Source organism: Galeopterus variegatus, unplaced genomic scaffold (assembly GCF_000696425.1).
Source record: "Galeopterus variegatus unplaced genomic scaffold, G_variegatus-3.0.2 Scaffold2287, whole genome shotgun sequence".
Classification (NCBI taxonomy): domain Eukaryota; kingdom Metazoa; phylum Chordata; class Mammalia; order Dermoptera; family Cynocephalidae; genus Galeopterus; species Galeopterus variegatus.
The window spans coordinates 121731-138297 of NW_007728398.1; the positions used below are offsets into that span (position 1 = coordinate 121731).

The following is a 16567-nucleotide window of genomic DNA, read 5'->3' on the forward strand; positions in this document are numbered from 1 at the left end:
ATTGTCACCCCTCGTGCCCAAGATGTGAAGGCCAGATCCATACTGGCAGCATGCCCATTACCTCAAATTGCGATTGTACCTGTGTCCCTCACCCAGTTATCCCCAATCTCCCTACCCCTCCCTACCCCTCCCTATGTTCTGATTAACATAATGTTAATTCTTACTCCTAAATATGCCAAATGTAGAGTCTCAGATGGAAAAAGATTAGAATTAGAACAGATGCCTATATCTGTATATACAAACAAATTTGAGGCATAACTATTCTATTTGTGACTGCTTATAAATGTTGTTCCTTATTTAAGGATCCTATTACACTGTTTGAGCATTAAATAAATGTAAAACAGATTTAATATTACTAGAGAAAATGTATTTTTTTAGTTTAATAGGAAAATATCATTTATTACATGTATGAATTATGAGTCAAGAAATGAACTTATAGTTCTGAAGGCAGAAAATAAATTATGGCATAGTTTTTTAGTATATTAGTTTTTTGTGTGTTTTTTGTTTTTTGTTTTAAAGATGACCGGTAAGGGGATCTTAACCCTTGACTTGGTGATATCAGCACCACGGGTAAGGGGATCTTAACCCTTGATTTTTGTTTTAAAGATGACCGGTAAGGGGATCTTAACCCTTGACTTGGTGATATCAGCACCACGCTCTCCCAAGTGAGCTAACTGGCCATCCCTATATAGGGATCCGAGCCCATGGCCTTGGTGTTATCAGCACCACACTCTCCCACATGAGCCACAGGCTGGCCCATCAGTATATTACTTTTAATAATTAACAATAAGTGATTAAAGGAGTAACAAAACAGAAAATATCTATTAAAGTATCTTTTCTTCATAAAAAAATTAAATCTCATTCAGAATGTAAATTTTTAAAATTTATTTGAATTTAATGTCTTTAAAGTACATAATAAAAATGATGATTGTCTTAAACTTTGTTGTCATTTCAGAGTATCTGACTGTGTTCTCTCAAATGATTGCATTCCATGATCCAGAACTGAGTAATCATCTCAATGAGATTGGCTTCATTCCAGATGTAAGTACTTGGTGCATTAATATAACATGAGCTAAAAAGTAAAGTAGAAATGGGCAGCACAGAAGAGAGTATTTTTAAAATTTTGTGGTCATAAGAAGTTTATGTCTGAACAAGTTAATGCTACTGATTGTAGCCTTCTCTTATAAGTTTCTGTGATTACCTTCCGTATTTTAATTTTAAATAAACGGAAAGTATCATTTTTCTTAACGTAATTGATACTGTCAAATTATTTTGAAAAACCCATTAGTAAGATGTTGTATTAAACTGTGCCGTGAAGGGTTTTCCCTTGGATTTTATGATATCCAGGCCTGATTTTGAAGAAATAGGAAATTTATACTTAAGCAAAATCTTAAATAGCTTCTTCAGTGTTTTGCTTTATATATTACCTTGGAAGCTTTACCAGATTTTGGCTTATTTCATTAGCTTCTCTGTAGTCCATATCAAGCAAAAGGTCTTAATTAACACTCAAAGGTTAACTGGGGCATGGCTTAGCCTGTTATTCACTTATAGTTTGTGACGTGGGGTCAAGCTCCTTTTAAAATGATGTTGGATAAACATATATCAAAACATCACATTATATCCTGTATATGCAATTATTGTTTGCCAATTAAAAAAAAATAGTAAATGAAAGTGAAGAAAAAAAGAAACTAATAACAGAGGTTACATGTTGAGGGGTGTCAAAATTTGTAGCAAAGGTGTAAGGGAAACTTTTTATTTGCTACATTTTACATTTTTAAATTTTTTTGAACACTGTTAATACATTACCCATTCAAAAATTAAATGGAAAACATGGTACCTGTTCTCAAGCAATTACAATTTTTCAAGGAGATATTTTATTGGAAAGTTATCAATAAGAGGAAAAAATGTTGTTATATATTGTTAAAGTAAGAAAAGCAATTTATAAAACAGTATACATAAAATGAAATGTAGTACATATGTACATAGACACAGAAAAAGTTGAAAGGCTAAACTTCAGAATATTAACAATGATTATCTTGTGTTGGAGGAGTTATGGTTGATTGGAGAGGGGCTTAAGTGTAGTTATTAAATGTTTTCATTGAACATGTCATTATTTTTGTAATGTGAAAAATTTTCTAAAACTATGTTATGTGGTAATGTTTAGTAGAACACTATAAAGCAGTGTTCTTAATTTTTTTTCCCTACAATACACAGATTACATTTTATATTGAGATCCAAGACACACATAATTGGGAGTGTTGATGTGCATGTATGTATATAACTGAAACAAGTTTTACAAAACAACATTTCATGCTTCCTATATGTGATGCATTCTATGATATTTTTTGAATGTTTACATCCAGTAAGTTGATTTTATAAGCCTCAAGTTGACAAATATTTATATAAAGGATTTTTTAAAAATCAATAAAAAATGTTATCTATTTAACCTAAAAAAACAAATGCCTTTTGAGATAGAGACCTCCTTATTCCATCTTAACCTTTTTGTTTCCTGATTATGTCTCTCCTCTGAAAGGATTATGTCCAAAGACTGGTATATTGACAGTGAGGTTTAGGATGAAAAATGTTTATATTAGCACTCAATTAAAGCATTTAAAGTGTTAACTAGATCAATATAGTGATCTTGCAGAGTGCTTTGAAGTTTAAAAACAACTTTTATAAACATTATTTGATTCTCAAAACAAATCTGTAAAGTATAAGAAGCAGATATTTTCAACATTTAATTGGTAAGAAATTTAGACTTTGGGAAAGGTAGCAAAACTAATTAGTCACATAACTAAAACTTTGACTCATGTGCTTTGATATCAACTCTGTCCCAGTCTGGTACATCTTCCTTTGGAAGAATAGAAACTAAAACATAGATCTACTTACTCCTAGTTCATTGCTCTTTGCATTGGGCTGTAAACATCAGGCTTAAAGTAACCCCCATAACATTTACAGTGTTATTTACTTCTAGGCTCATGGAGAAATATCTTTCATTTGATTACATGGCTTACTCAATGAGGGTGCCAAGAAGAACATGTACAGGTTACAAAACAAATAGACAAAATAAAGATAAGCCCTATAATTATAGAGATGGAAAACTTGTGAAAAATTAAGCATAATATCATATTAAGTGTTCATTTTTATGTAACCCCAAATTTCTTGTCTCATTTTGTAAATATGAGTTGTAATACAATACTAGATTAAATCTTATGCCTAAAGTTGAAGAAATTATCAAGGAGTTAACTATCAAGTTGGTAATGGTGTTAGATTTTTAAGGAAAAAAATACTAATAACTAAGATACAGACAATAAGAAGGGATAATTATTTTCAAAAAATTCCCTTGAAAGAACCTAATTAAATTGTGCTCAGCACTGAACAGAAACCTACATTGGTTCAGTGTTATAGACTGACAAAAAACATTTATGTAGGGCTGGCCCGGTGGCGCACTGGAGAGTGTGCCGAGTTCAGTGTTATAGACTGACAAAAAACATTTATGTAGGGCTGGCCCGGTGGCGCACTGGAGAATGTGCCGATTGGGAGCACGACGGCACTCCCGCTGAGGGTTCGGATCCCATGTGGAGACCGGTTCCTGCTCACTGGCTGAGCGCGGTGCGGGCGCAATGCCATGGGTTGCGATCCTGTTGCCAGTCCCCAGTATGGGCGCGACACTGAGGGTTGCGATCCCATTACCAGTCAGTAAAAAAAAAAAAAAGACAAAAAGGAAAAGGAAAAAAAAAAAAAACATTTATGTAGACAGGTATGTATGGAATTATAAAGACAATCTGATAAAAATCCTTTGACATTCATGAACACATGATATTAAGAAAAGAAACAGAAGGACAAATAATTAATCTTTTCTTTAGTTAATCAGAAAATTGTATTCTGAATGAGTGTGATATAAGAAGCAGTGGTGAGTAAAAAACATTGTTAAAACATAATAATGTGAACACATATTAATCGCTTACTGTATACCAAGCACTATTCCACCTCTTTAAATATCACTCAGCAAATCCTACAAATTTGTAAATCTAATTAAATACTGACTTATTTATATATAAAGTCAACTTAGGTAGGCTAATAGTAAGATGGAATAAAATTCTAGATAATAACATGAAAGGTAAAAGTGGGAAATCAGTTTTAAAGTTTTCCAATGTTTTTGCATTATTTTGAAGGGAAAATAAATTTGCTTGTTGTATTTAGACATTAAGTCAGAGATCCTTTCAGATCAGGGATTTTCTTTTACCTTACTTGCAAGCTAATCAGCTAGCCTGTTACTGTTTTTCATGGACACTGGCAAGAAACACAGGACTCAGTCAGAGACAAAGGACTTTATCACTTATATCACAGAAAAGTCAGAGATCCTTTCAGATCAGGGATTTTCTTTTACCTTACTTGCAAGCTAATCAGCTAGCCCGTTACTGTTTTTCATGGACACTGGCAAGAAACACAGGACTCAGTCAGAGACAAAGGACTTTATCACTTATATCACAGAAAGGAGCATGAATATTATATTTGTGTTGGTTACCCTTGCTCCCAAATCCCATGGAGACAACATCAAGGGCCCAGACAGTACCTGCATGTGCAGTGGTTTGCATTATAGGAGAGGAACAATGAGCTTAGGGAATTTGAATTTTTTAAAATGAGCAGTAAACATACCTTCTCTCTGCTCTAGAGAGAAAGAAGGACACTATCATTTTCTTCCAAGGCTTTAAGTAAACATCTTTTTTCTCCAAAGGGGGATTCTATCTCTGTTTTCCAAGGCTTTTTTTTTAATACAAATATATTCGTAAAGTTATTCCAGAACAAGGGACAGTAAGTGTCTCATCTTTACTTATAAGAAATTCAGAAATGCAAGAATTCATGTTAAAATTTTGATTTAATGGTAATCACTACGAGAACAGAAAGACATAACTTCTAAACCGATGGGGGTAGGGGTAGGGGGTAGAACAAAGAAAAGTCAATCAATCCTGTAAAAAACAGAAAGAGCATAGGAATGTAAGCTTATTAAATTGCCTATTAAAGGAGATTTTCCAATTATTTTTTAAATCCATCTCTATGCTATTTGCAAGAGATAAACATAAAAATTTAAAGATATTGGTCAAAAAGAGATTAAAAGAACATATGTCAGCAGATATTAACCCAAAGAATACTAATGTAGTGATATCCATATAAAGTAGTAAATTCATATAAACTAGTAATTCATATAAACTAGTAAAACAGAAGAAAGAACATAAAACAGACCCATTCCTATATGGAATTTGCTATATGACAGAGACAGCTTTATAAACCATTTAGAAAAGAAAGCATTACTGAATAAATGGTCCTGATGTAATCAGGTAATTCTATGTAGAGGGGTGTGAATCAAAGCCTAACCTCACACCACATGTAAAAATAAATTCTAGATCTACTATAAGACCTAAATATGGAATGTCATATTTATAATTTCTATCTAGGAGGGAATTTTTATTAAGGTTACAGAAAGTATAAAACATAAATTTAAAGATAGAGAACTGGAATTGAGGAGTGATACAAAGGAGGCTTCCATTGTATTGATGATATTTTGGTTTAAAAAAATTTTGAAGCAAATATGACAAAATGTTAATGCTTGTTAAATCTAAGTAGAGGATACAATAGTGTTCTTTAAATGTTCTACTCTACAGATTGAGTGAATTATTCAATGATTCAATAATTTTGATATAATGTATTTATTCTATTTATTCTTCCCTCTCCATTATGAGTCACTCGTAAAATAACTGGGGCATTTTTAAATAACTACTTGTAAAAACTCTGCAATAGTGGTATTATGAAAGTAATATTGATTCATATAGGTAGTGTGATTAGTTTTGTGAGACATTCATAAGTCATGTGAGATGGAATATAATTCCTTGTGGAATGTCAAGCACATGGCGAGTGCTGAGTATCCTACATCCCCAGCCACTGACTGCCAGTAGTAATCCTCTGTTCATTGGGACAATAAGATGCTCTTGCACATATTTCTGAAAGATTACTCTACATATATTTCCAAATGACCTGTAAGGAATGGTTATGTCACCACTGACAATCCTAGAGTAAACAAAGACAAATTAGAGGAAAGAATTTATCTTAACCTGGAGATAATTCCCCTGTCTACAACTATTTTCTTGTCACAGAGTGGGCAAATGAAAGTTATTTAACCAAGAAAGCCAAAATGTTTTTGTTTTTTTTTTTCCGTGTCCGGCAACGGATCGCAACCCTCAGTGTCACCCCTTTACTTATTTTCTTGTCACAGAGTGGGCAAATGAAAGTTATTTAACCAAGAAAGCCAAAATGTTTTTTTTTTTTTTTTTCCGTGTCCGGCAACGGATCGCAACCCTCAGTGTCGCCCCTTTACCGGACCAGGACCGGCAACGGGATCGCAACCCTCGGCGTTGCTCCCGCGCCTCGCTCAGCCAGTGAGCGGGAACCGGTCTGTATGTGGGATCCGAACCCTCGGGCGGGAGCACCGCCGCGCTATCCAGTGCGCCACCGGGCTGGCCCAGAAAGCCAAAATGTTAATGGGAAAATTGTTTTTTGAAATCTTTACCTTTGAGGCCATTTTAAAATTTAATTGTGTAAACAAATTTGAAGTTTTTAATGTAGACATTGTTGACAATGAGTAGTGGTGGTAGGAGTGTGATGAAATGGAGAATTTTTAAAAAATTTTTCAAACTCTATTAATAATCACGTTTTTAGTTGCATTTTATTAGTTTGTATGTGCAGCATTTTTTGAATTATTGTCTTTAATGTTTTACTTTTAAAATAATTGTTGAAGTCACTTTCTGTGCCTCTAACAACAACATGGGCTAGGATTCATTAAGGGGAACAGGGGGTACATTGATAATGAGATCCCAAACTGGCTTTCCCACTCCAGAACTAATCCTATCAAAGTAAGCCATCATTAATCTTCCATCATTGAAATGCAGGTTTGTATTGCAGGAGAGATTGTGATTTTTGGCTCCTTTCCATTTGCTGTGGGTCACAGAGCTATAAATATTGAGCACTGCTAAAGCTTAAATAGTTAGGAATATTGTGCACTGATGTGATGCTTAGATTATATATGTCATGGTAGTTATGTGATTTACATATAAGTAGAGTGAGTAATGTGTATTTGGCAAAATTGGGGCCAGAGCGATTTTTATCATTTTTGTCTTGATGTGTGTTTCTCCTTCTGAAAATATACTAGGCCTTTAAAATGAGAACAGAAAAGTATGCTTCTTCATTCTTAAGGGAACTGTTTTTCTGAAATGCTATGAATAGCATTAAACTTGCAAATTATGAAAAATTGTGAGGTGGCCATTAAGAGAAATGATAAGGGCTATATTTCAGTCGTATATGTGCCTTTTGAACCTACTGTTACAGCTAGAGATAAAGCTAAAATATTCAGTGATATGCTGCAAAACCATTGTCATTTAACTAAATGCTGATAGGATGGTTATACTACCAGTTTTCCCCTTCCTTAAAAGCTTATCACTATCATTTTCAAAAGTTATATTTAGCCAAGTTTATACTAACAGAAAATGTGAAAGGACTGCTCAGGAATATTTGTTTATTTGTTCGTTTGTTCCTGGATTTCATGTTGTTGTTGTTACCTGAAGAAATTTTATATTCTAATCTAAAGAAAGGATTTCTGACAATGAGCTTCTCAGATTTTGTCAAGATGTGGTTACAGGAAAAACTAGGAAAGTCCATCTTATTTAGAATATTCCATAATAAGAGTCCTACTAACCTGTATAGTCCATCTGCAGAGTCCTGGGATGTGTCGCCTTGTCTGGTTACTACTGTAGTTTCCCTGATCTTAGTCCTAATCCTGTCCTACTGACCTTGCATTCATTATGGCTCTTAAAAACAAGTGGTTTATTAAGGTCTCTTTCTCATAATAAAGCTTGATTGCCTTTCAGAAAGGGCCTAGATCTTAGAAACCAAAGGGCCTATTAAACCCACTGGGAATGATAAAATAATACTTTGTTATCTTCCTGCTAAAAGACCATACATACAAGTTGAATATCTAGCACGTTTCCAGTTTAGTTAATCTTCACTTCCCCCCATCCCAATCTGTTTCTATACTAAGTATCCTTGCACCGATTGAGAGACAGGTGAAGGGAATGGTAGCATAATACAGCAGTTCTCAAACTTTTTGGTCTCAGAACCTTTTTGTAGTCTTAAAAATTATCGAAGACCCCAAAGAGTTTTTGTTTATGTGAATTATATCTACTGATATTTACTGAGATTTTTTTAAAATATATGTGTTCATTTAAAAATAACAATAACAAACCCACTGCATGTTAACCAAGATAACATTTTTCTGAAAAATAGCTATGTTTTCCAAAAAAAGAAAAGAGTAATATTGTTTTATATTTTTGCAATCTCTTAACCTAATAGAAGACAGCTGGATTCTCATCTGCTTCTGCATCCAAACTGTTGCAATATATTATCTGGGTTGAAATATATGAAGAAAATGTGGCCTTACACAGACAAGGTGTTGGTGAAGGAATTTCTCAGACAGTGGTAGTTTTTTAAAGCTTAGTTGCAATGTACAATCTAAAACCATATCAATGTACTTTTCATACCCTGTTACAGTAAAATCCATCAGTCTATATTGTACTTTGAATGGCTCCTTTACCCATGCATGATTTTGTAATGTCATGCATTGGTCATTTGGAAAATATTGGTTCACTGTGTTAGGCAGATCTTCCAATTATGAAACATTTTATTATACAATATAAAAAAAATTACATTCATTAATATCATCATTGATTGCACCCAGAAAGTTCTTAAGTATTGGGAAGCTGCAAGGCTCACAGTGGCAGGTACAAGTTTTCCAAAATTCTAGTCTTCACCTAACAGCTCGAATTTTTTCTGGAAGTAACATACTCACTTTATTCATTTTTAAGTAATGTAGGACAAATAGCAGGCCTTAAAAAATGTTATTTTAGAGCCGCCCCATGGCGCACTTGGGAGAGTGCAGCACTGGGAGCACAGCGACACTCCCGCCGCGGGTTCGGATCCTATATAGGAATGACCGGTGCACTCACTGGCTGAGCGCGGTGCAGGTGACACCACACCAAGGGTTGCGATCCCCTTACCGGTCACGAAAAAAGACAAAAAAAAATGTTATTTTATCTGTCATTCTTTCAAGTAAAAATAGTATTTCTTGAAAGAAGCATCTGCGTTGGCTCATCTCAAATGATTGCCCAAGTGCTTCTCCTCAAGACAATCATTGTACTTCAGTACACACGTACTTTACTTTTACTTCCCATTTTATTTCACAAAATTTTTAAAGATATTTAATAAAATTAATAGTTTTTACTCCTTCACAAAAATATAATGACTACTATTACACTTTGGTGCCACTGCCTTGATCTGTGCTAAGATGCCAGCAGTTTTGTCCACCAGTGGCTTTGCGCCATTAGCACAAATGTCAACACACTAAAAAGAATAAAACAGCTTAGTATTATTATGAAAATAGCTTTGAATTGGTGGACCTCTGATGGGTCTGCAGGACCCCCAGGGCTCTGTGGCCACGATATTTAAGAAAGCTGGTATTGAGGGTAAGCACTCAGACACTGGGGCCAAATGGGCCAGGGTTCTAAATCCTGACTGTTTAATGTAGGAATTACATAACCTTAATTAAGTTAGTTTCTTTTACCCATAGTTCTCTTACCATTAATGTAGATTATAATAAATCTTACCTTATAGAATTATTGTGATGATTAAATGAGATAATTCATGTAAACTGTTCAACACATTTCCAAGCACTCAGTAAGTGTGAAGGGGTTAATCATTATTGGTATTGTTGTTTAATTATTATTATTAGGGTCTGGTCACGTTGCACTATTTCTTTGGTTATATTAATATGATATACATTTAGAAAAGCATTATGTTACAAGCTATAATGGATATATTACTCTGCTGCATCAGGTAATGAATACTCTGTCAGAGGAGGTATGGTACTAATAACAGTAAGGACTTTATTTTTTGTCTGAAGTAATGAGATTTCCTGCCACTTTGAATTTTAACCTTTTTATTTGCTTGACTTTAAGGTACTTTTCTATCTCTCAGAAAGTACTACATAGCATGTTTTATAGTCTTTCTTTTACTTAAATTAATTATCTTTGATATTTTAAAAAATTTTTAGTATTCAATGACATAATTGAAAGATACTCTAGAATTATAGCTATTCCTTCCCAAAAATGATAATATGGATTTCAGAATTATTAAAATGCCCAAGAGATATTATTATTAATATCCAGTTTATAGTTTTTCAATTTAATATTATAAGCAAACTAGGAATAAATAGTGAAAGCCATATTTATGCAGGTACTTCTTTTTTTAATTGTTTCTTTTTCTTTCATCTTATTTAGGGAAATCATGATGTGCAAAAGATGTAACTAATCTTTGGTATACAGGGGGAAAATATTAACCATTTACATTCTGGATCAATGTGCCTTTTTAATTATTCTTATATTTTTAAGTCATTTTGTGAATAATTTGCAGAAGCAGATAAAGGCATAGTAAAAAACAACTTTATTAAAATATTTTAGTAAGAATTTAAACATAATAAACCCAAGATTTTATTCCATGTATTCCTCATTTTGAAAGTATATATGTAAGACATATGCAATATCCTTTGAACTTACTGTCCAACTGTCATTTTATGAACCTGGAGGATATCCATCATGTAAATACTGATTACAGATCTCAAATATATCTCTAATAGGTTCTAGGTTATTTCAGGTTCTTCTTCTTGCACTTGCATGGTCAAAACACAGTTGTCAAAACAAAACATTGACAGCTCATAACTTTGTTGAAGAAAAGCTATCTTTTTTGTTCCGTAATTGCAAAACATTTTTATTTTTAGATTTATGAGCACAAATTGAAATAATAAATCTAATGATTTTTTTTTAAGTTCTGTATCATCTGTTTCCTTGTAATCACTTTGTAAACATATCTACCTATAACATTTGTCCACTTAAACTGTATCAAATAAGTTTTGGTGTACAGATGTCATTTAAAAAATAAAAGATTACTATCACACATTCTATTAACACAATAAAACGGTACAGGTTCTTGTTGCAAAATATTGTGTGATGAGGTCCTTCATATCAAATGACTGGATGAGAATGTGGTGTTTGCTTATTCTTTATTCTGATTCTTGTGTTTGAGGAAATTCATCTAAGATATCATCATCTGAGCAGTCGCGGTTTGAAATTTCACTTTTATGACCAATTTTGTCTTTTCACTGGAGTCTCGATTATTGCTACCTGTCTCTTTGCATTCATCTTCTGATTGGTCCAGTAATTGTGAAATATCTTCCACTCAGGAGAGCCCCGGGTGCTTCCTGTGGCAGCTCAGTGGTCGTTGCTGGGCCGGCTGTGGGTGTCAGGGGAGCTGGCTGAGGCCCGAGGCCCCCCACTGCCCTGGCTCGTGAGAGCCTGGGGCACTTCCTGCAGTGGCTCAGTGGTCGTCATTGGGCTGGCTATGGGTGTCAGAGAAGCATGGCTGAGGCCCAAGGCCCCCCACTGCCCCAGCTTGGGAGAGCCTGGGGTGCTTCCTCCAGCAACTCAGGGTCATCACTGGGCTGGCTGCACATGTCAGGGTTGTGTGGCTGAGTCCCTCATCCCACACCCTCAGGACTGGTTGTGGGAATCAGGGTGCATTGCTGAGGCCCCCGGCCCTCCCCCCTTTCTGGATTGATAGTCCAGGGGACTTCCAGGCCTTCTAGATGTTATAGGTGTTCTCTAGTGAAATGAAACCTTTACTAGTTAATATCAAACTTTGTCTCTGGTTGCAGGTACTTTGTTTTTCCTTCAGTTCTGTGTTGGATTATTTGCTGTTCCCACCACTTAAACTCTGTGCTGGAACTAATTTGTTGTCCTTTGCTTACTTCTAAAAAGGAACTTCCTTTGGGGACCAGTACTTGAGCTGTGCAGTTTAGTTAAATTACTGCTTTGCTGCTGATTCCCTAGGGAAGGCTTTTGTGCAGCTCAGGTTTTAATGGTTGACTTTATAGGTACTTCTAGGTCTAGCGAAATCTGGTGTACCTGGACTGTATAGAAACTCTGGTCTGGGCCTGAGTCTATTCATCAAACTGCACCCCATGCAATTCTATATTCCTGACCAGTCTCATCTGAGTGGTCCTACACTGATTGGGGTGCAGATCAGCTGTCCTTGCTGTGCCCCAGTGTTTTCCCAGCGGGCCCATCTCCCCCACCACCCATGCTGCAAGCACTTTCCATGTGACAAGCCATACGCCGGTCCCTTGCAATGACTCACCAACCTCTGAGTGGCTCCTTTTTTTCAGTTGTTGTGGCTCCTTGCTCCTGTGGAACCCTATTGGTGGTCTTGCTGGCCTGGAGACCACCAAGGCCCTCTTCTCCCCTGCTGCCTCTAAACAACTTCATCTGAAGGGCACAGCTGTGGCTTTTGCCAGCTCCTGCTCCATGTGCTCAGCAGCTCCAGACTGGAAGCAGCTGGGGCTCAAAACAGAGTGTTTTTTTCTTTCTTTCATCGTGGCTTCTCCTGCCTTCATGCACTCCATAGGTCTCTCCTCCTTTTCCCCTGAGCTATAGCAGCCCCAGCTTGGCTGTCATTGTTTTTTTATAGTTGTAATTTGGTTGATTTGTGGGAGAGAGTGATGCTGGGGACTACCTATTCTGTCATCTTGACTGAAAGTCTTATTTTTCCTAATATATAATTTTTCTTTCTTTCTTTTTTTTTTTTTTTTTGTGGTGGCAGGCTGGTATGGGCATCCACACCACCTACCTTGATGTTATAACACCACACTTTAACCAAGTGAGCTAACCAGCCAGCCCTGTATTTCTTAATATAAAAATCTAAGAATAAGATCACTAAGATTTCAACAACATTTTAACAGATTTACTGAAGGATCCGGTAGACACTTATTGTAATTACAAGGTATAATAAATTTTATTCTATTTTTTTTAACAATAAATTTTCTCTTTATTCTTTGTTATCTTTAAAGGTAATGAAATATTTGTCCTCACAGTTAGGTAGGACTGCTCAAAAAGAATATTAAAAGCTAAAATTGGGTTCATTGTAGCCTGAGGGTTAGTGAGATGTAGCTAGTGTAGGTCATAGTTTTGTGTACAGATAAGGAACTGACCTCCCCACCCTCTACCTCTTTTCCACACTAACACTCTTTAGCAGGACGCTGGACCCATTGTAAGATAAATAATAATCAGAAATGAGCCTGCATAAAAACTGTGTCATTCCACAGCCACAAGAGAGAGAGAGAGAGAGAATAGAAATGAAAGAACCATTGTAAAAATAGAAACAAAATGTAGTCTTCTATTATTATCTCAAGGAAATAAAAAACAACATGAACTCACTTTTGAAAATGAGCTTAATGAATAGAATAAGAGGTCAAAGGATATATTACAGATCAACAAAAAGTGATCTGATAGAGCTCAAAGAAATTTGAAAATATTAATAATAGCCCATTAAAACAGCAAAAAATAGAATACAAGATTAAATCCAGTCAATGACATCAGGAATAGATTTGAGGAAACCATACACAATAAAATGAAAAAGGACAAAAATATCTAAATAATCACAAAGAGAATTTCAGATAAAATTTTACAGCGACATTCAGTGGAGAATTGTCTATAAAATTTTGAGAGAAAGTTAAAGAATTACATAGTAGCCAAGTATAATGTAGCATAAATGTAGCAGACAGGCATTCTTAAGCATGTAAGAACTTTGGGAATACAACCCTCAGGAGGTTTTTACAAAGAATATAAAAATAAAAATATACGATGAAATTCAACCAAGAAGGAGATGAATAAAATCAAGAACTGAAATAACTGGTTAAAAGACCACGTAAGTCATTAAATCTATCTAAATGTAGAACTAATATTAAACGACCATGTCAATTATGTTACAATATAGAGTGGAAGAGTTACAAACCTTAATGTTGTAAAAATATCATATAGAAATTGAGTTAGAAGTCCGAGAAGAGACACAGAGCCCACACACCCTGCAGTGCCAGCATACAACCCAGCAGGTAGGCCTCACCACCACCAACCAACTCCATCCCCAGCCCGGCCCAGTGTGCGTGGAGCAGGGAGACATCCACCAGGGGAGGTGGAAGCTCCACAGAGACCACACACCCTGCGGTGCCAGTGCATGACCCAGCAGGTAGGCCTCACCGCCACCACCCGACTCCATCCCCAGCCCGGCTGAGTGTATGCTGACCAGAGAGGCAGCTCCCCGGAGAGGCCCAAGACCCAAGGCAGCCACACACACAACACACTAGTGGCCAACTGAGCAGACACTGAGGTAGCCAGATATAAGTGGCAACCCCGGCAACATCCTAGCCAGACAATAGTGTCAAAGCAGTGGACTGTGAAAACCCCTGCCACAATGACTAAACATCAAAGGAAAGGTACCAGAAATATGAAAAATCAAGAAAGTACACCACCAAATGGTAATAACTCTCAAGCTCTAGATCCTATAGAACAAGAAGCCCTTGAAATGTCTGACATGGAATTTCGAGTGATAATTCTAAGGAAACTGAAGGAGATACAAGAAAACTCAGCGAGACAACATGATGAAATGAGGAAAAGTATAAAGGATCTGAAAGAAGAAATCTACAAGGAAATCAATGTCCTGAAAAAGAATGTAGCAGAGCTTGCCAAGCTGAAGAATTCATTCAGCAAAATAAAAAACACAACAGAGAATTTACCAGCAGGCTTACAAAAGTAGAAGAGAGAACTTCTGACGTTGAAGATGGGCTGTTGGAAATAACACAGGCAGACAAAAAAAAAAAAAAAAGAAAAGAAAAAAGAATTAAAAGCATTGAAGAAAATCTAAGAGGATATCAGACAACCTTAAGCACTCAAATATCCGAGTCCTGGGTATTCCAGAAGGGGAGGAAAAAGGAGGTTGCATTGAAAACATATTCAACAAAATAGTGGCAGAAAACTTCACAGTTATTGGAAAAGTCACAGATCTTCAGATTCAGGAAGCTCAAAGATCCCCAAACATATTCAGCCCGAAAAGGTCTTCTCCAAGACATGTTATAGTCAAATTGGCAAAACTCAAAGACAAAGAGAGAATCTTAAAAGCCGCAAGAGAGAAGCATCAAATCACCTATAAGGGAACCCTGATGAGACTAACATCAGACTTTTCATCATAAACCCTAAAAGCCAGAAAGGAATGGGATGATATATTCAAAATACTAAAAGGCAGAGATTGCCAGCCAAGAATACTCTACCCTGCAAGGCTATGCTTCCGAAATGAAGGGCAAGTAGTATATTTCTCAGGCAAACAAAAACTGTGGGAGTTCACTACCACACGACCACCCTTACAAGAAATTCTCAAGGGAGTACTGGGTTTGGTACCTGAAAAACAACTACCACTGCCATAAAAACCCAAGAAATTCAAACCCCACTAGTGTAATAAAAATGGCATCCGTGAAGAGAAAACAAACAAAGGCTATCTATAACCCAAGGAACCAACAAATACAGAAAACAAACAGTAAATCAGAAAGAAAGAAACAAAAGACAAAAGACATTCAAACAAAAATCAATAAAATGCTAGGATTAAATCAATACTTTTCAATAACAACTCTTAATGTAAAAAGCTTAAATTCCCCAATCCAAAGATAGACTGGCTGACTAGATTAAAAAGGAGGACCCAANAATGGTAATAACTCTCAAGCTCTAGATCCTATAGAACAAGAAGCCCTTGAAATGTCTGACATGGAATTTCGAGTGATAATTCTAAGGAAACTGAAGGAGATACAAGAAAACTCAGCGAGACAACATGATGAAATGAGGAAAAGTATAAAGGATCTGAAAGAAGAAATCTACAAGGAAATCAATGCCCTGAAAAAGAATGTAGCAGAGCTTGCCAAGCTGAAGAATTCATTCAGTGAAATAAAAAACACAACAGAGAATTTACCAGCAGGCTTACAAAAGTAGAAGAGAGAACTTCTGACGTTGAAGATGGGCTGTTGGAAATAACACAGGCAGACAAAAAAAAAAAAAAAGAAAAGAAAAAAGAATTAAAAACATTGAAGAAAATCTAAGAGGATATCAGACAACCTTAAGCACTCAAATATCCAAGTCCTGGGTATTCCAGAAGGGGAGGAAAAAGGAGGTTGCATTGAAAACATATTCAACAAAATAGTGGCAGAAAACTTCACAGTTATTGGAAAAGTCACAGATCTTCAGATTCAGGAAGCTCAAAGATCCCCAAACATATTCAGCCCGAAAAGGTCTTCTCCAAGACATGTTATAGTCAAATTGGCAAAACTCAAAGACAAAGAGAGAATCTTAAAAGCCGCAAGAGAGAAGCATCAAATCACCTATAAGGGAACCCTGATGAGACTAACATCAGACTTTTCATCATAAACCCTAAAAGCCAGAAAGGAATGGGATGATATATTCAAAACACTAAAAGGCAGAGATTGCCAGCCAAGAATACTCTACCCTGCAAGGCTATGCTTCCGAAATGAAGGGCAAGTAGTATATTTCTCAGGCAAACAAAAACTGTGGGAGTTCACTACCACACGACCACCCTT

The 16567-nt window shown here is 35.9% G+C and overlaps 1 protein-coding gene across 1 annotated transcript in view; it reads left to right on the forward strand.

Moving 5' to 3' along the window:
• TBCK (TBC1 domain containing kinase) overlaps positions 1-16567 on the forward strand; it is a 240904-nt gene that overhangs the window by 115957 nt on the left and 108380 nt on the right. Inside the window, exon 19 of the mRNA XM_008581170.1 lies at positions 956-1041. Within this exon, the coding sequence (XP_008579392.1) occupies positions 956-1041 (86 nt within the window). The remainder of the gene's footprint in view (positions 1-955; positions 1042-16567) is intronic.